This window comes from Amphiprion ocellaris, chromosome 7 (assembly GCF_022539595.1).
Source record: "Amphiprion ocellaris isolate individual 3 ecotype Okinawa chromosome 7, ASM2253959v1, whole genome shotgun sequence".
Classification (NCBI taxonomy): Eukaryota; Metazoa; Chordata; class Actinopteri; family Pomacentridae; genus Amphiprion; species Amphiprion ocellaris.
The window spans coordinates 26,457,094-26,476,554 of record NC_072772.1 but is presented as its reverse complement, the minus strand read 5'-3'; the positions used below and the strand labels follow the sequence as shown (position 1 = coordinate 26,476,554).

General features: G+C 39.5%; 1 protein-coding gene across 2 annotated transcripts; it reads right to left on the bottom strand.

Moving 5' to 3' along the window:
* Positions 1–200: 200 nt before the first annotated feature.
* On the bottom strand, positions 201–15,624 carry LOC111565874 (Na(+)/H(+) exchange regulatory cofactor NHE-RF3-like). 2 transcript variants are annotated; one of them, XM_055012293.1, is made up of 12 exons: positions 15,506–15,545; positions 13,944–14,105; positions 12,761–12,788; positions 11,987–12,048; positions 11,656–11,867; positions 7,380–7,451; positions 5,096–5,228; positions 4,168–4,304; positions 3,883–4,084; positions 2,435–2,631; positions 2,225–2,362; positions 201–1,004 (listed from the first exon to the last, which is right to left on the bottom strand). In XM_055012293.1, exons 2-12 carry the CDS (start codon positions 13,969–13,971, stop codon positions 972–974), a joined length of 1,242 nt encoding a protein of 413 aa, XP_054868268.1. In that variant the 5' UTR covers positions 13,972–14,105; positions 15,506–15,545; the 3' UTR covers positions 201–971. The 2 variants fall into 2 exon arrangements, with proteins under 2 accessions (XP_054868268.1, XP_035802272.1); XM_035946379.2 differs by lacking the exon at positions 13,944–14,105 and having other exon boundaries at positions 15,506–15,624.
* Positions 15,625–19,461: the final 3,837 nt, after the last annotated feature.

The window sequence follows — 19,461 nt, the reverse complement described above, 5'->3', positions numbered from 1 at the left end:
ACCCAGTGCATCTACCACACAACGCTGTAAAGCGTCTCGAGACAATCTGACTGTAATTGGCGCTATATAAATAAAATTGAATTGAATTGAATTGAATAAAAAATTGCTTCACAGCCCACTACCATGCTTGGTAGGGGGGGGATCGTGTGTTGGTGCTATATGTAATCTCAGAGGTAAGTGAAGACACAACTCGGAGGTAATGTGTTTATCTACACTTAATATTTATTTTTAAAAGGGCTACAATAGAACATTAAAGAGAGACATGCATTGTCTGTGTCAGGTCTGTGTCAGAATCTGAATCTGAGGTCACTGTAAGGGTTAGTGCATCAACAGCATTTCTTTTTTGTTGTTATACTTCAGAAATTGGAAAAGTGGAAAGCAGAACTACCTTTTTGCTTTACTCATAAATGCAGGAAACACTGTTAATAGTACATTTACACACATACACTTGCATATATCATTGTCACAAATATTTAATGTGAATGAATACAGCCAGACAGTGTATGTTCCATGAAAATCAGTGTTTCAAAAAGCATGTGAATGTGGATGTTAGGCTTCTATATATGCAGTTTAATCTTTGAAAGACCCTCCTCAGCCTAAATCATACACTATACAAGGATTACACAACCAATAATTTCCACACAAAACAGTCACTGTTAATGCGAAAAATGGGGGAAAAATAGTAAACTAAGCAAAAGGTGTTGTTTGCAATCACAATGTTAAATAAGCAGCCCATGTGATCTCATTATAGATGTGAAGGACTATTCAGGACCAAACCATGCCTGGAAGGGGAAGACAGTTACACAGTGATGTTTCTGGTGACTTACTAAAGAAAATATTCTTATGAGACAAATAACCTGAAGCTTCAGCCTCATCTGTCTGCTGCAAAATCATTACTGTCTTTACACCTGAGGGCTTCATCCTCCCATGTCTGTTCATGGCTTTGGTCATCTGTGTTCCGTTCATTTCCATTACAAGAAAGCATCATGTATTCTCTGTGACAGCTGAAATACACAACAAATGGTAGTTCAGTCATCCTTGAATGAGGCCCCATGCCAGTCAGTGACACTTCCAGTTATACCTACTTTAACTGTTACATTAGTTTGACTCATGCATGTTATAGACTCACTTTCACATGTATGTGCTTACTTTTGCACAGTTAAAAACACAGGTGACTAATTAAAGAAAGAAAAAAAAACAGTTGTCCAACCAAGTGTCTTAGTAAGGTGCTGAATCACCATGTGCCACCAGAAGAGCTTCATTGCTCTAATGCATTGATTCTCCAAGTTCTTGGAACTCTCCTGGTGTGGTGAACACCATTCTTGCAAAATATATTTTGCAAGAATCCATCAAAAAGGGCTTTGATGGTGGTTTAGAGCATTGTCTAACGTCATGGAATAAAATCCACAACAGATGTTTAGTTGGGTTGAGATCTCATTTTCATACTCATCAAATCATTCATTCACCCTTTGTGTCATGGATTGGTGGCACTGTCATCCTTGAAGAGACAAAATGTGTGAAAAAGGAAATTTCTGTCCTTGAAGGGAGCAGATATTGGAGATCACTCAGAACAATTTTGTAGTGTTTTGCAGTCTTCCCTCTAAGGGGAAAAGTGGACCCAAACCATGCCAGCAAAATGCCGCCCACAACAGAGTCACTGGATTCCTTCAATATACTGAGAATGACATTCTAAATCTGATAAGACATTGCTGACACATGTTGACATGACATTTTTAACAATGTTTTGTGGAATATGCAGCAGTCTACTAAGTGTCAACAGAGTATTTCTGAAATTTTGATTCATTTGTGGAATCAACTATAATTTTCCTCTTTTATTTTTTCTCTGAAATCTGTCATGTAAACTCTGCATTAAATAAAAAACACTGTATTCCTGACCTGATTCTTATCTTAGCTTAACTTAGCTTAGCTTAGCTTAGCTTATCTATTATAGAATCGCGTAGGTTTTTGGTGGACGTGACACCTCATACTCAGAAGCAGCCGATATGGTGCAGATGAGGAAGCTCAGTGGAGATTTGTGGAACAGCAAATTCAGGAGCATGTCTACAGCCACTTACATTTACGACACAGAACCTGTTTTATTAGTCAGTCAAAAAGAACGTGTGCATATTTCTGTTTTTGTTCAAACCTACAATTCTACTTGCAAATCTACAGTTGGGATGAGACATGGGCCCACATTGGGGCTTTATAAACAGTAGGATCGTACCTGTGTGGATAAAGTTCCTGAGTGCTCTGCCTCCTCTCTATCCTGGCACACTGTGGTTTTTCTCAGGGGAGTTTCCCTCTGGTTGTCAGTGCAGCGGAGAGAATATGCTTCATGAAACAACAAAGGAGGAATGCCTAACTGCAGGAGAAAAGAAATGAGTTAAAGTCCTGATTCAGTGTTACTGTGTTATGCTGGTATGACTGTACTTACCTCTCTGTAAAAGTCTCTTCCTGGCATAGATATAGTAGTGAGGATGACATTATCACCACTCTCTCTAATCTTTTTGACAATGTCTTCATGCTCCATGGACTCAACAAGTTCCCCATTTACAGCTAGTAGCAGGTCTCCGTCCTCCATCCCTGCTTCCTCAGCTGGACTCCCCACATCCACCTCCCTCAGCACATGAACTGCATTACAGCAGGTTGGACAGGAAAGAAGTTAAGTTCACTAAAATCATCTGATTATTTTGGCCTCAACTTGCGAATTTATCAGTACAAACTGTTACAGCATTAACATCGATTACAGTTTTGTCAATAGGTGTTTCATTCCCTCAAGCATTGCAGATATTTTGTTTATGAAATGAAAAAACATAAATAAATAACAGGAAAACGCAAAGATCTCTGTCAAATAAGGTGACAGACTTGTTGCCTTGACTGTTGCCTCAACAGATGCTCACTCATACTGTCATGCACAGTCACTCACCCAAGGGTCATTCTAAACCAGGAAACCTGTGATTCATGTAAAAATTGTTTTTATATGGAAAGTTGCAGGAGGCTGCACTGCTTTTCCAAAAAACTGTTGTTTTGCACGAGTCCTGATTTCCATATTGGAGTTACATAATATGCACATTTATGGAGATAGCATCAGGTTAAAATGATATGAAACCATCTCACCAGGTGAGCAATGGTGGAGGAGGTACTCAGATCCTTTGCTCAAATAAACGCACCAATTTATTAAGAAATTTTTACAAGAAAATGTAGACAAAGTATTAAAGTAAAAGTCCTAGTTTGGTCACTCTGAATGACATACATGACATCAAGAGATTATTCATAGTTAAGTATTTGCGTGTCACCAGCATATTACTTTTGTAGCTTCTGCAGGTGGATCTAGTTTTGTATACAGAGACTACAGACAAATCTGAGGGCTTATGGAATGATTAATGGGAGAGGAAAGAAGCAAAATTCTGATATACAAATTTGTTTGTGGACTTTTTCTGTAACCTTTGATTTTTGTTGAAATATTAGATTATTTTAACATTTATCTGAAACCATGTGGAGAACCTTAGGTTGAAAAATTTAATTTTTGTGGAGATGGTAACAACTCCTAGAGATCTGAAATGTGAGACTGACTGCTTTTTGGAAAGGTCCAAAGGCTGGGAAGCACTGGTGTACTTTGTAACTGTGTTGTAGTTTAAAAGCTTCTTATACACGTTACATTGTGTGACATGTTCATCTTAAATGTTCAGCGTTACATAAGCTGTGAAATAAATGTAATGGAGTAGAAATATAAAGTAGCATGAAACAGAGACACTTAAGTACAAATACCTCAGATTTGTTCCTATGTATGGTACTTGAGTAAATGTTACTTCCCATCAGGTGACTGTGTGTGTGCGTGCGTGCATGTGTGTGTGTGTGTGTGGTCATCACTGTGTGCCTCACCTATCCGTCGTGTGCCTGTAACCTTCTCTTGCCTCAGCAGGAAGCCATATCCATGGCATCCTTTCACCAGATGCATGGTCTTGGCAGTATTGGGCAGGCTACAGTTTTCTGCCATCACAGGTAAGATGGGCATCTTCCTCCTGGCATAGCAGAACTCACTGTCACTGTCAATGACCAGTACTGTCACTGAGCTCTTCTTCATCTGAGAACCAAACCCACTGCAGTCACACATACATTCAAAGAAAGCACACAAGTCAAATCTGACTGGGAAAAGTGAATTCATACAGTTTTGTTGAGAGTGGCACGTGTGAGCATTGACACCATGGCTCCATTGATCCAGATCAACTTATCTCCAGTGCAGACACCAGCTTTTTCTGCTGGACCATCAGCCACTGTGCTCACCCTGTACTGGCCCCTCTGACCTGATGACACAACCATATTGTTATCGTAATCATAAACCATGTTATCAGTACAGCATGGTATAAAATTGTTGTACTTTGAACTAGATCTGCTGAAGTTTACAGAGGACGTCATTCTCAGTTTTCAATATATGATTCAACTACCTACTTATGAGATGTACTAGGGAGACTGTATCTCTGTATTGGGACTCTACCTTACAACACAAGATTCTTAAATAGCTCAACAGTGAAAAACAAGAATAGTAACTCATTGCCATCATCTTTGCAACATAGTACACAACTGACCAGCTCTACATTGTATATTACACCCATCCTCCTAGCACAGCTTCGATAACTACTACGTCACTTTCCCTCTCAACCCAACCCCTCCCACAGAGTGAAAACACTAACAGTACATACACACACTGGATCCCCTCTGAATTCACAGACTCGTCTGGAAAGAAGATATGGTTAGCTTAGCATATCAGAGTCTGTAAGCAGTGGGAAAAAGTTAGCTTGAACAAAGTTTCAACTTTAAAATGCATCTTGGCATCAGGGATTTTTTTTTTCAGGGTCTGTCCATAGAGAAGGGATGAATAAGGAATAATAAGAAGAAAGTGAATCATTACTGGCCAGTGGATCAGCACAACATCTGCTGACATTCGTACTGGTTGGCCTTCTTGTGAAATTGTTAGGGGTCATGGAGTGTTGGTGTTTATTGTTGTCAGAGAAACTATAAAAACATATTTGTGTTAATTTTGTGTCAAATTATGTTGTGTTATTCTGTGTCAAATAATGACAACAGTGAAAGGTACCATTCCCTGACATAATGGTCATTCCCAGCCCGCTGTCTGGGTGTCTGCAGATGTGACACATTCTGGGCCTTGACCAGTGGTCCCCTTTGGAGGCTTTGACTAGCATTTGTAGGTCCACTCCCATAGACACTGCCTGGAGAAGAGAAGCATCAGCAAAATTCAGCTCATGGAAGAATTAATTTGAAGAACAGCACCATAGAGAACAACTCACTTTAGTCATATTTAACTAACAGCAGTTCTTGGAGTAATAGTAACCTCGGTGCAACCATGATCCATTCACCCTGCTGTTTCCAGTTCTTCATGCAGACATCACTGGGCTCATTACGGTCCAGTGAAATTATGTTGTCTCAAACCTTTGTCAAATACTACTAATAACACTAATAGGCTGTTGACAAAGCTGTTGTCTATCATGGAGGACACCTCCCACCCCCTGCAGGAAACAGTAACATTACTGGGCAGCTCTTTCAGTGACAGACTGCTTCACCCGCAGTGTCTAAAGGAGAGATACCACAGGTCCTTCCTTCCTGCTGCAGTCAGACTTTACAATCCAGCCTGCTCCCAGTAGTTCAGTTCACCCACCTACAAACTGTGCAATAAAAATGTACATAACGATGCTGTGCAATTTCATAAGAATGTTGCTGTAAATACTGTATTTTTATTTTTTCTTCCAGAAGGAGAAAATATTTATATCCATGCACTGTGTGCATTGTGTGCTGCTCTCCTTTTTATTCTGTTCTATTTGCTGCTGCTGTTACATTGTAAATTTCCCCGCTGTGGGATCAATAAAGGTTTAATCTATCTATCTATCTATCTATCTATCTATCTATCTATCTATCTATCTATCTATCTAATCTAATAAAACTGATGTTGGATTAAAAAGTCAAGCGTGACCCTTTCAGTGTCCATTCTCAATCACTGCTGCTCGGGCTGCCATTTGGCACAAGGAAACATGATGATATGTATATATAGATACAGATAGATGCATGTGCTGTGCCACACACATGTGGTGCTTTCATCAGCAAGAAATATGGTAAATTAACAGTTAGATACCTCATTGTGGGTGTTGATGACAGCACAGGGAGGGTGCTAAAGTAAATTTTTTTAAACACTTTATTTACCCCTGAGGGGCAATTAAAAGGCACAGAGAGCAGCAAACAGCTAATCTGAATTGAGAGTACGCACACAATTGGTCATTGTTTTTTATAAATATGTGAATTAATGTTAAGAGTCTGGCATCTTCTGTAGTTTTCTGTTCACAAATGCACAACACACAAGCAACTCACCATGTTCACGCTCAACCATACTACTGAGTACATTAAACATTACATAGCTTATTTTGCTGTCTGAAAATTTACATGAGTGGGTCAAATCTGTAAATTTCTGAGTAAAACATAAACTCACTTTTTACTCACTGTACAGAACTGTCACTGATGTGCTGAATCCCTACCTAATGGTACCTGTAGCTACATATTAGGCATGTACATTTCGCATAGTGAGTGTAACTTGCTGGACAAAACTTAACTACCAAGGCCAGTTAAAGGCCAGTGGGCATTTACTGAAACATTTTTAAAGTAAGAAGTGGCCTATATCATAGTGTCATCGGGATTTTGCTTTGTATTCAGCATATTGTTACTCAATCAAATAAAATAAACTGTTATTTTTTATTTATATATATATATATATATATATATATATATATATATATATATATATATATATATATATGCGCCATTGGTATGTGTGGTATGAACCACTAGGATGTAAGTGATGCACCATTTTTGGAACAGAATTTCTGGTGTGCACCAGTGACTCGGCTGACTAGAGTTTTGAAATGAAAGACGTACATCTTCAAAGTGACACAGAGAGCTATCTCTAAGTAGAATTGAAGCGACAATCTGTTTAATTATGGTAAACAACAGTAATACGCCAGTGGGCAGCAGTAGCATATGTGAGTAAGAATACTACATGCCAACAGGAAATCACACATGAAAGACAGCAGAACACCAGAGGCATAGCAATAATCAACACTGACTCAGTATCTACAATAGCTACCACAAGAAGAGCTGCACACTACCTGTCACTTTTCACTGTTGTAAGTCATGGTTGTATTGTAATAATGAGGTATTCCAGGCACAGTGCCTCAAATTATGTATGTTAGTTGACTAGTGAAACTGAATAGTCCTGATCCATCATTGGGATCACTGGTTTCACCCACTAATTCAACAAGACACCATGCTTAAATGGAAGGTAGTGATGGAAAAGGTTATTCATCCCAATACGGTACCCTTTCATACGCCTCTCTCCTCAGCACCAGGAGAAACAGATGTAGTCCAGACAACTGGATCTTCCTCACAACCTGTCAGGTAATAAAAGAGACAGAGAGAGACACATTTCAATTATTGTAGTTTTTCTTTATGGTAGGGGACCCTATTAAAATCTAATATAGACTATTAGTGATTGTCCTAATAGTTTAGGCTCTAAATGCATATCATGTACTACATTACATAAAATTTAAATGTAAGAATTTTAACTTAGACATCATATTCACATTAGTTTGCCTACAGTGTGCTGACCGGTCAATCCCCACTGGTTAGCATGAACTTCTCCAACCAAATCATATTCACGTCCTGAGACCAAGAAATCCAAACATCAATCAATGCTTAGAGCACAAAAGGAGAGCAAATACAAAACACTTCATCACTGATCTGTGAGGTATTTAACCCTCATCAGTACACATGGCAAAACCTATTAATCTGTACACTTGGGGTCCAGCTGGACCCCAGCAGTATTTCATCTTTTTCAGATTTCTGTACCAGTCCATATCCTCTCAGTATATATTTTCTTAAAACATGTCATCTGTAGATACAAATATGAAAGAAACAATGAAACTTGGGTGACTTATGATGCTTTTATTCAAGAGTAAATGAAATGAGAGTAACACAACATTTTCACTATTTTCACACTTTTGTGATTTTAGGTGCTGAATCATGTGCAGGAAATAGAATTAACATGTCCCATTATACCTCTGATGGTACAAAGTAAGGAGACATTAATCGTTTGTAGTAGAATAGCACATATATGATCCTTTTGATTAAAACTGCCCTCTTTGCCACTGGTGTCCAGGTGTGAGTGCGAATGTGATTGTTCGTCCTGTTTTAAGTTACTGTGTTGTTTTTAAGTTATTCTCTTGTTTTTTACAGTGAAACACTTTAGTCACCCTTTGGGCTGTTGTAAAGGAAATAAAGGAAATAGAAATAAACTTTGATTGCCATCGTTCAGATGATTACTATTAATGATTACTTACATGTATTGCTTACAATATTAGTCTAAGAAACTCCTGAACAGAAATTAAAAACAATGCAACTGAAGCAGTCATCACAAGGGCAACGGAACACAAACATACATAAATAAAAGATGCACAGTCCGGCTGGGGCCTGCACAGTGGTGTAGTGGTTAGCACTTTCACCTTGCAGCTAGAAGATCCCCGGTTCATGTCCCGACCTTCACAGGATCTTTCTGTATGCAGTTTGCATGTTCTCCCTGTGCATGAGTGGGTTTTCTCCAGGTTCTCTGGCTTCTTCCCACAGTCCAAAAATATGATGAGGTTATTTGATTATTCTAAATTGCCCGTAGGTGTGTGCGATTGTTTGTCTCTATATGTAGTCCTGTGATAGACTGGTGATCTGTCCAGGTGTCCCCTGCCTTCACCCCGAGTCAGCTGGGATAGACTCCAGCCTCCCCGCGACTGTAATTAGGATAAAGAGGTGTACAAATAATGGATGGATGCACAGTCCGGCTGGGGTCCGCATGGACCTGGAATGATTTTTCTATATATATACCACAAACCTGGTTGGAATCAAATAAGTGTTGGTTTATGTGATGGCAACTAGGTGGGTGACAACTACCTAGTTGCCATCACGCAAGTTGGACTGAAAAATCCAACTTGCAAATAAAAAGATATGACAAGTTATACACCCCTGGAGTCCGCATGGGGCCCACGTGTACTGATGTGGGTTAAACTGCTGAAGATTTACATTACAGCTATCCTGAATTCTCACATCTGAATTATAAGCCAGAGTTATATGCTCCTTAATGATAATTACATGATAGAACTACATTACTGAAGAATGTTAGTATCGCAGACTGTAATACTTACAGCTACTGATTGTCAAACATTTATTCTTTTTAACAACATAAAATAAATTTACCCATGAAGCTGAGAAAATGAAAAATGTTTTAAAAAAAAAAAAAAAGTAAGAGCTGCTTGATGAGTGTGATGTTTCACATTTAAGTTATTGTGTAACCTCTTGGTCTGCAGGAACCAGGATTCTTCTTATTACATATTGAACAATGATATATTTGAACAATGCAAAATTTTGGACAAGAAAACAGTAAGATCACACAATTTCCATGTTCTTAAGAAATTTGATAGGTAAAAACTATAATTAATTTAATTCTGAGTTTTGATCATTTAATTAAATTTGCTAATCCTAAATTTATCATGAATATGTGAATAATAAAGCTCCACAGGTGCTCAATGAGCTTGTGTTTACTGTCAGGATTTGGTACCACGAGCAAGATTCATGAGGTGCCCTTGTGTAAATCTGCACTTGGATGAGCAACTTTTTCTGTTCATGGGGTCAACATGCAGAATTCGTAGCTGAAGAACTCAAATTGGATCCTGACTGAGGACATTTTAAGCTGAAACAGTTTTAAAGACGGTTGAGTCATGTTGTCATGAATGATCTGCTGACTCTTCCTTTATGGTGCATTGGAGTTTATGTGTTGTGTATTCTGTCTGTATTTTGTTGTTGCATTTTCAGGAATTTGTGTTTGTACTGTTGATTATGTAATGTAGTTGTCTGTGTATTTACTTATAGTTAATTGCTCATCTAGAGATGGGCCTTACACATGAGCTTAGGTTATAAATGGTGTGCTGTGTTGTACAATATGGGGTGCCATATTGTAACCTCTAGTCATCCTGTGAGACAGCATCAGTCATTTCAGTAAATACCACAAAACTACAAAAACTACAGTCCTCTAGTGGTTGTAGTACTTATGGCAGGCACAAAGGAAGTGCAGTAACATCTATCTATCTATCTATCTATCTATCTATCTATCTATCTATCTATCATCTATCTATGTATCTATGTATCTATGTATCTATCTATCTATCTATCTATCTATCTATCTATCTATCTATCTATCTATCTATCTATCTATCTATCTAGTCTCCCTGCCCAGGCAACACACAAAATGTACCATAATGCCTAAGAACATCAAAAAAGTCCACTTCAATTCAGTTTTACTTACTGTACACAGCACTAATTCACAACACGTCATCTGAAAGTACTTGACATACTAAGGTCAAAAATTTTAACAGAGAGACACAACAAATCCAAAGTAGGGGGAATCAGCCCTGTCTAACAACCCACTTGGCCCCAGTTTTCCTCGTATGCCACACTGGATGGCCTGATTGCCCACTACAACGCAACCTTATATGCAACCCAAAGCTCAGACAGTCCTCTCCTGTCCTGCCCCATGGCTCACCCTCTAATTCCTCCACATTCAGACCACTGGTCAGAGGCTTTACAAATGATCTCGATCCACTGTCCACCTCAACCAGATCTATGAAAAAGCCCCCCCAAATGGTCAATCCTACTTAAGTCTCATCCGCAACCAGCAAAATAGCTGAGGATGTTGTTCTCCATCATCAACCAAATATTATGCCTTGAAAGCCACCACCGAACTGGTACTTAAAGGTTTTAGCACTACTGCCCTCCCTCTCCCTACACAAGCCAGCCACAGGGCATTTCTTTCCCAATTACACACCTGCCTCAGTGTTTTCTCTCCTGCTCAGGTTGCCAAACTGGTCACCATAACCAAGGCTTCCACCTGCTCTTCCACAGCCTTGGCATGCCTACCTACCCTATATGTCCCTTTCTGATGAACATTATAAACTCCTCCTTAAAATCTAGCTCAGAACCCTTTAGCTTCTCCTAGCGCCAAGACTGTTATCTGTTGGTATCTCACAGTTTGACATCCTCAGCCCCTCTAGTCCCATCCAAGTCCCAGGTTATATGTTTGGACGTCCCTTTTACCACCCTGGCAGCACATCTCCACCACTCTTAAGTGGCTCTTGGTCTAGTTCTGCATTTCCTGCAAAATCCTCCTCCTCATCTATAAATGGCTTCATGGCGTTCCCTCTTTGTATCTGTTACCTCCTCCACCACTATACTATGTCCCAGGAACTGCGGCCCAGAGATATGGGATATGTCAGATGGATCGAAAGATAAAGAAAGCAGGAACTGGACAGATCTTTTTTGTTGTTGTGAATTTCACTCTAAAGAGCATACACTGTGAGAAAGAACTAGCTGCTCTGAAAGTTTCTGCTTATTTTGGGTAAATGGGGAAATCTGATAAAAGGTCAGGAAGTCACCAACAACAATACAACTGTCACTATGGGCATCATTAATATGTAATGCAATATTCCTTAGAAATGGGTCCAGGAGATGGTATGTTACTCAGGACAGCAAATAAGTAGACTGATTGATACAGACCCTGTAGAAGTCCATGGTGTCCACATATTCCTCATTCACCTCCAGCACTCGGTCTCCATCCCTGAGGCCACTGTGCTCTGCAGGACTCCATTGCTCCACATCTCTGATCTCAAACACCTGACTGTTCTGGTCTGTTCGCAGGTAGAAGCCAAAGCTCTGTCCCTCCAGACGCTTAAGCTGGCACAGTGTGGGCATTAAGCCAGGACTGGGCTCTGCGTACATGGATAAGTAAAGATTAAAGAGGTGGCTGCTAGGAAATCGATTTTATGAAAGGTTTTTAGGTGAGGGGATTTAAAAGGTTGTGTTTTAAGGCATGTGTATCAAACCTCACCAGGATCATCAGTGATAACCAGTGCTGGATTATCAATTCCTTCCTTTGGATTGAAGGTGAAACTGAAGCAAGGAAAAAAATCTAAGTCATGACTATGAGACACTGCAGGGTAAATTCACATACAATTAAGTGTCTACCTATAGTTCTCAGATACACTTTCACTTACACTTTCTCACAGCTGATCATATAGTTTATATAACTATGCATTTACATTGGATTAATTACAAGTCCTTCTGTGCTATACATTCAAGTTACTATATGTTCTGATACTTTAACTGTGTTTCACAGGATTGTAGCTGATGAATATGCAACAGGTTCACATGTCCATGAGTATCCTGACATAATCGCTCCCTAGCTAGATGTGGAAATATAATTTTTCAATACTGAACATTAAATAATGTCACTGAGCATGTTTTGGCGAACTGACCTCCCAGATACGGAGTTCTGACAATGAAAATAAAACAAACTGCTACTATTCTCGATTTAGTCTGACCTCTGTCATTATCCAAGGAATCTGAGACATTGTCCTTAAATAAAATCTTTGATGTAACTTTTTGCACGTCTTGTGAGCAGCACTAAAGCATGACAGTCACCCCACTGCATTGAGGTGGAGGCAGAAATCACAGATTTCTGGCACAAAAGACATTTTCATTTATTTGAACAAAACTTACCACAACATACCACAGGCATATACATATAGTTTTTAAATAGCACTAACTTATCTTTATCATGAGGTATTACTACTACTACTGCTGTGTCTAAAACTAAACTCACCGTGGAAATTCCCCTGCATCCTGGCAGCCTGGGGAAGAGACAGTGATTGAGTCAGATACTTGTACCTTCCTGCAGCCACAGACAGCTGCATCCTTGCACTGTCATCCAATGTCCCACACCTTTGTGCACAGTGTGTGATTTATCAGTGAGCAACACAAAATATAGAAGTTACATCATCCCTTCTCACACATAGGCAGAATGGCTTTTGTTTCTGGAGCACCTCTTGTCACACGGTTCAGTCCAAGCAGCCTATCACACTAAAAGTAGATCAGTTAGAATTCAAGTAACTCATGCGCTCACCACTATAATCACCCTAACAAACATGCAAACAATGGACCACACCACAAAATTTTAGACTGCACCTTCAGCAGTTGGCTACATATTCATACTAAAATGACCAAATGAAACCTTTCTGTAGCATCTCAATCGCTTCAGTCCCACTGTAAAAATCAACACTTATAGTTTTAAGCTTGTTCTGGCTCTTCGTAAGTATTGTCCCTGTGGAGGCATTTTTGAGTTTGAAATGTTGTCTTTATTCTAGTTTACAAGATTGTCCTGAAACATGTAATCTCAATTTACAGTATATGTTGCATATTGTAACTTGTGGATCACTCATGCACTGGATCTGTGAGAACAGATCATCTGGCTTTTTGTTAACACAGATCTTCTAAGAGAAAACCAGCAGATTGTCAGAAGTTCAGCTTGAATTATATTGCACAACTGAACAGTTTAATCCTGCAGTCTTTTGTGATTTCAGGACACTGAAGCTCATCTGCTACATGTCACAAAGGAGCTGAATAGTAATTCAGATTACACGCAAGGAGATAAGAAGAGATGAGGACCTTCTTACACTCTCTAATTCACAGTTAGTTTTTAAATATTGTCTGTTCCTCTAAGGCAGTTAGATGCAATATACATAGAGCAAAATGCAAAACAAGTTATAAAAAGAAATTCATGAAACTATAAAACAGGCATAGAAGGTGTACCAGACTTATCTTTCAACATAAACCTGAGGAAATTGCACTTTTATCCAGGACTGCAGCACATTACAAATGACACATTAACACAGCGTTGTTTCTGGAGTACTATATGAGCCAACAAGGTAGTATCAAGAATCGCTATAATGTTTGATACTGTGTTTCATGGATATATTTCTTTCTCTCTAATTTGTATAGACACTCACTGGCCACTTTACAAGGTATTGGACACATTCCTCAGAGATTTTGGTCCATATTGACATGATAGAATCATGCAGTTGCTCCAGATTTGTTGGCTACACATTCATGATGTGAATCTCCTCTTCCACCACATCCCAAAGGTGCTCCATTGGATTGAGATCTGGTGCCTGTGGAGGTCGTTATGGTACAGTGAACTCATTGTCATGTTCAAGAAACCAGTTTGAGATGATCTGAGCTTTGGTGCATTATCCTGCTGGAAGTAGCCATCAGAAGATGGGTGCATTGTGGTCATAAAGGGATGGACATGGTTAGCAACAATACTCAGGTAGGCTGTGGCTTTTAAACGATGCTCAGTTGGTATTAACAGGCCCAAAGTGTGAAAAGAAAATAGCCCCCACACCATTTCACCACCACCATCAGCCTGAGTCGTTGATACAAGACAGGACTCAAGGTTTCTCAGCAGAACATTGCACTATAACAAGATGATGGATGTTATTCATTTCACCTGTCCATGGTCCATGTTGTGACAATAACATTATGACAAGGTCCTGTAGTCTAAAGGAAGATGGAGCAGCTGCTACCAAACAACTCGGTTTTCTGCATCTAGACGCTACCCTTTCCTTTCCTACTTGCCCTCTTCTTTATGTTTTCTCTCCGCATTATAAATTGCAACAAAACTGAACAACATTTTCTGAAGAATATGTTTTAAAATTTGCTTATATGTTACACCTGTTAGGTATTGCAAAACATGTATTGATTTAGAAAAAAAATGCAGGAAATACAATAACTGGCGACTGCCGCTGTGTCAAATGGTATACTTTCTGTGTAGTAATGCACAAAAAAAGGAAATGAGCTGGTGAAAGCTATATCTGTAGAAATGCTAGTTATTAAACAATGAATTGGCCAGCAGCTGGTTTGCATGCAAGACTGACTGTCCAGACTACTAATCTGACTGTGCTCGATACAAGGATAAAGGGAAGTAATTGGCTGGGTTTGCATAGAGCCATGACATTTGCTCCTGACCTTGCACACACAGAGAAAAACCCCCTCAAAAAAGGAAAGAAACTTGTTCTGATTTCAAAGTCTCCTGACTTTGGTATACTTTCTGTGTAGTCATTATTGTGCTAACGTCAGCACCTCAGCCTCACTTCTTCGTTATATCATCATGCATGTATTACTGTTGTTGATAGAAAATTGGCTGCCAGAACCAACAGCACCTGTGTGAACATTTACCTAGTAACCTTCAACCAACGCTATGATAGAAAGTAACAAAACAAGTAAAGTCACTTTGTTTTAATAAATCTACAGTACTCATCAAACATAGCACTGATGGATACAACAGACCAGTGACTTTCAACAAACCACCACAAACAACAAGCAAGCACAAAGACTTTACCTTCAAATGCAACACAAAGTTAATACTAGCTTACCACTTCACCATGGGTAACTACAGCCATTAAAATTTCTTTGCAGGCGAATTACACTACAAAGCTTTAAGGCCGTTCACATTTATTAAGTCAGTTCATAAAAAGGCATGTGTTTAAGAAGCAGAAATAGAAAAGTTTACCCGTGGAGGACCTCATGGAGTCCAGAGTGTGTGTCTGCATCTGCTCAGACTGAGACTAGGCAGACAAGGTTCACAGCACACGCAGACAATAAAAGACTCCATCAGCAGGTGAGACGTTGACTCCTGCTGGGTTAAACATTTACTGAGTGTTAGAAAATGGGTGCAGAATGTGACACATTGTTAAGCAAAAGACATGTGTAACAAAATAGCCTCTAAAATCTAAGTACATTGGTCAGTTATTATCACATCTGAAATCAGTCAATCAAACCCAATGTAAACCAATTCCTCTAAGCATCTAAAAGGCCTCTGCCCTTTTTAAAAATGATTTTTACCCAAAATATTGCTCACTGCAGAAGGCTCAGTTAGAATAGTTGTTTATTAGATCAGTTAAGATTATTTCATAGTTTTGATGTCTTGAATTGGAAAACAACCAGGTCTGTTAGTTATATCGCCCAGCTGCCCCTTACTTTGAGTTTTTATTTGAATTCTCAGAGTTCTTAGCTGATTCAGTGCTCAGTTCAGAAAAAGTCACTATGACTTTAATATCCACGTGGACGATGAGAATGACAGAAAGCAGTGGCATTCCACTAATTCATAAAAATTTCATCTAGCCTGGAAAGACAGTTTTATCACATATGAAAAAGCGATTCTTAGGACAAGAGCTGGTTATTATTCATCTCTCATAGAGGAAAACAAGAACAACCCCAGGTTCCTTTTCAGCACAGCAGCAGGCTGACAGAGTCACATATTCACAGATAGATTCCAGTTTGTTCATGTTAATGATTACTCTTCCACTAACACCAGAGTTAGTGTTGAACTTCTGTGTTAGGACCCAACACGAACACTGGGTTCTGTGTTAGGACCAATACTATTTACAGCCAGGTCCATAGATATTTGGACATTGACACAATTTTCAGCACCTGGCTTTGATCAACATCAATTCGCTTACAGATCCAACAGATCCACTGACGATGCCATCTCCATCGCCCTCCACACCGCTCTCAGCCACATTGAAAACCCCAACACATATACTAGGATGCTCTATGTTGACTCCAGTTTGGCATTTAACTCCATCAGCCCCAGCAGACCCATCAACAAACTGCAGACACTCCAACTTGGAACTTGCCTCTGTCTGTGGATCAAGGACTTCCTGACTAACAGACCCCAGCATGTCAGAATGGGCACTTCCACATCCTGCACCATCGTCCTCAATACTGGTGTTCCTCAGGGCTGTGTACTGAGTCCAGTCTTGTACACACTGTACACTTATGACTGTGTCGCTACTCATGGCTCCAACACCCTCATCAAATTTGCGGATGATGCAACCGTTGTGGGGCTCATCAACAATGGTTATGAGACACCATACAGGGAGGAGGTCCAAACATTGTGGCAGCCTGGTGCAGTGACAACCACTTCAACCTCAATACCAAGAAAACAAAAGAAGTCATTATTGACTTCCAGAAGTTGAGGACTTCCGGAAGTCACTCAGGCCTGAGCAGCAATGGGAAGGAAGTGGAACGGGTCACTAGCTTTAAGTTTCTTGGCCTGCACATTTTGGAGGACCTGAGCTGGACTGTGAACACCACCCACATCATCAAAAAGGCCCAGCAGCGGCATTTCTCCTTTCTGAGAACACTGAGAAAGAACAAACTCCCTCCATCTCTGCTGAAAAACTTCTAACACTGCACAATAGAGTGTCCTCACCTGTGGCTGTACGGTGTGGTACACTAGCTGCACTGCATCTAAAAAGAAACAACCGTAGCGGGTAATCAAGACGGCTCAGTGGATCATCGGCTCCCCACTTCCATGCCTAGACCGTCTCCTCCGACAGGCCAAAGAGATCCGGATCATTGTACCAGGTTTGTGACAATAAAGCTTTTTATCTTATCTTAAATATTGCACGAGAAATGATTTTGACTCTGTACACCACCATAATAGAATTGAAATTAATCAAGGTGTGCTTTAAGTGCAGACTTTCAGTTTTAATTTGAGGGTATTTACATCCAAATCAAGTGAACGGTGTAAGAATTACAACACATTTTATATGTGCCATCCACCTATTTAAGGGACCAAAAGTAATTGGACAACTGGCTGCTCAGCTGTTCCATGCCAGGTGTTATTCCCTCATTATTTCATTTACAAGGAGCAGATAAAAGGTCTAGAGTTCATTTCAAGTGTGGTATTTACATTTATAATCTGGTGAGGTCAACTCTCAGTATGAAGTCCAAAGAGCTGCCATTATCAGTGAAGCAAGCCATCATTTGGCTGAAAAATCAAAACGAACCTATCAGAGAGATAGCAAAAACATTAGGTGTGGCCATATCAACTGTTTGGTACATTCCTCTTTTTTTCCATATTTTATTTATCAGTTTTGTGGTTACAAAGAAAGCAATCAAGGGAAAACAAGCAAGTAACAGTGAATACATACACCCATCCCTCCCCCCAGCCCAAAAGAATAAAAATAAGAATAATAAAATAATAATGAAAGCATATATATGTATATATATGTACACACACATACAAGCATATGTATACATATACGCACACACAAAGAGATTGGTACATTCTTAAAAAGAAAAAAAGACCACATTGGTGGGCTCAGCAACACCAAAGGACATGGGAAATAAATGTGGTGGATAACAGAAGAATCCTTTCCCTGGTCAAGAAAAACCAACAGATTCACAACAGTTGGCCAGATCAAGAGTGACCAGAGTGACTGGTTCTTTTATATTTATTGATGATATGACTGCTGACAAAAGCAGCAGGATGAATTCTGAAGTGTTTTGGGCCATATTATCTGTTTATATTCATCCAAATGGTTCAGAACTCATTGGATGGTGCTTCATGGTGCAGATGGACAATGACCTGAAGTATACTGTGAAAGCAACCAAAGAGTTTTTTAAGGTAAAGAAGTGGAATGTTCTGCAGTGGCCAAGTCAGTCACCTGACCTGAATCCAGTTGAGCTGCATTTCAATTCAGTTCAATTTTATTAATATAGTTCCAATTACAATTCAGATTGTCTCAAGACGCTTTACAGAACCCAAATGCCCTGAAGCCCCCAGAGCAAGCCCAGAGATAACAGTGGCATGAAAAAACTCTCTTTTAACAGGTAGAAACCTTGAGCAGAACCCGGGTCATATGGGGGGACCCAGTGGTGTAGTCTAGTTTATTCTAGCGGGTATACTCTGATTTTCCCCTTCCAGCCTTGCAAACCAAAGCCATGTCAAGTTCTTAAGAACTTAAAGATGATGAGAAATTAAAGAGGTCCAGTCAGATAAATGTATTAAAGCAAAGGTCCAGAACATCATAATGTCTAACTTGAATTAGTGTGATATATGTTGATGTAACTTAGTAGTTTTATTTGAGTCTTCCTGTAATCAATAACTGACCATACAATCAAATAAATTCAGTATGATTCAAAAACATTTTGACAACTTTTATTAATAACTTTTGATATAGCTGTATATCTTAAAATAAACTGTAGAACTTTAAAAAATAATGACTGAACAACCTGAAACAACATATATACATCTGTAACAATAGCCAAATCTTAAAAATGTAAACAATTGAACACTTTCACATTTTTTTTCTGTCTCATATCACTCTCCTTACATCCCCTGCTGCTTAATGGGAGAACTGAGCTGTTGCTTGCCCTGCCAGTATTTTGAATGGTGGCCTGAATGGTGTCAGGACCATTCTCAAACATATTTAGAGGAGCTCATTGGTGAGTCTGGAACGACATTTAGTTTTGATTATGTTCATAGTTGAGAAAGTTGCCTCGCAGCTGTACGCTGAGCCACAGTCTGTCCTCTAGTGATGTGTAATGTGAAAAGATACGGCTCTAAAAGCCGATGCTTTGTAATGATTCTGAAGAGCCGACTCCCATCGAGTGAGTGCCGACTCTCAACTTATTTAATGGAGTATGGTGTTAAACAGGGTAAATCAGGGTTCCCAG

What these genes read in the sequence shown, in the direction of transcription:
- LOC111565874 (XM_035946379.2), bottom strand. Translation starts at nt 15,545, where the DNA reads ATGCAGACACACACTCTGGACTCCATGAGGTCCTCCACGG. An exon ending in GACCATTATGTCAGGGAATG is followed by an intron (nt 4,305 to 5,095) that starts GTACCTTTCACT and finishes TTGTGTCATCAG; the next exon opens with GTCAGAGGGGCCAGTACAGG. An exon ending in GAAGAGACTTTTACAGAGAG is followed by an intron (nt 2,363 to 2,434) that starts GTAAGTACAGTC and finishes TTTCTCCTGCAG; the next exon opens with TTAGGCATTCCTCCTTTGTT.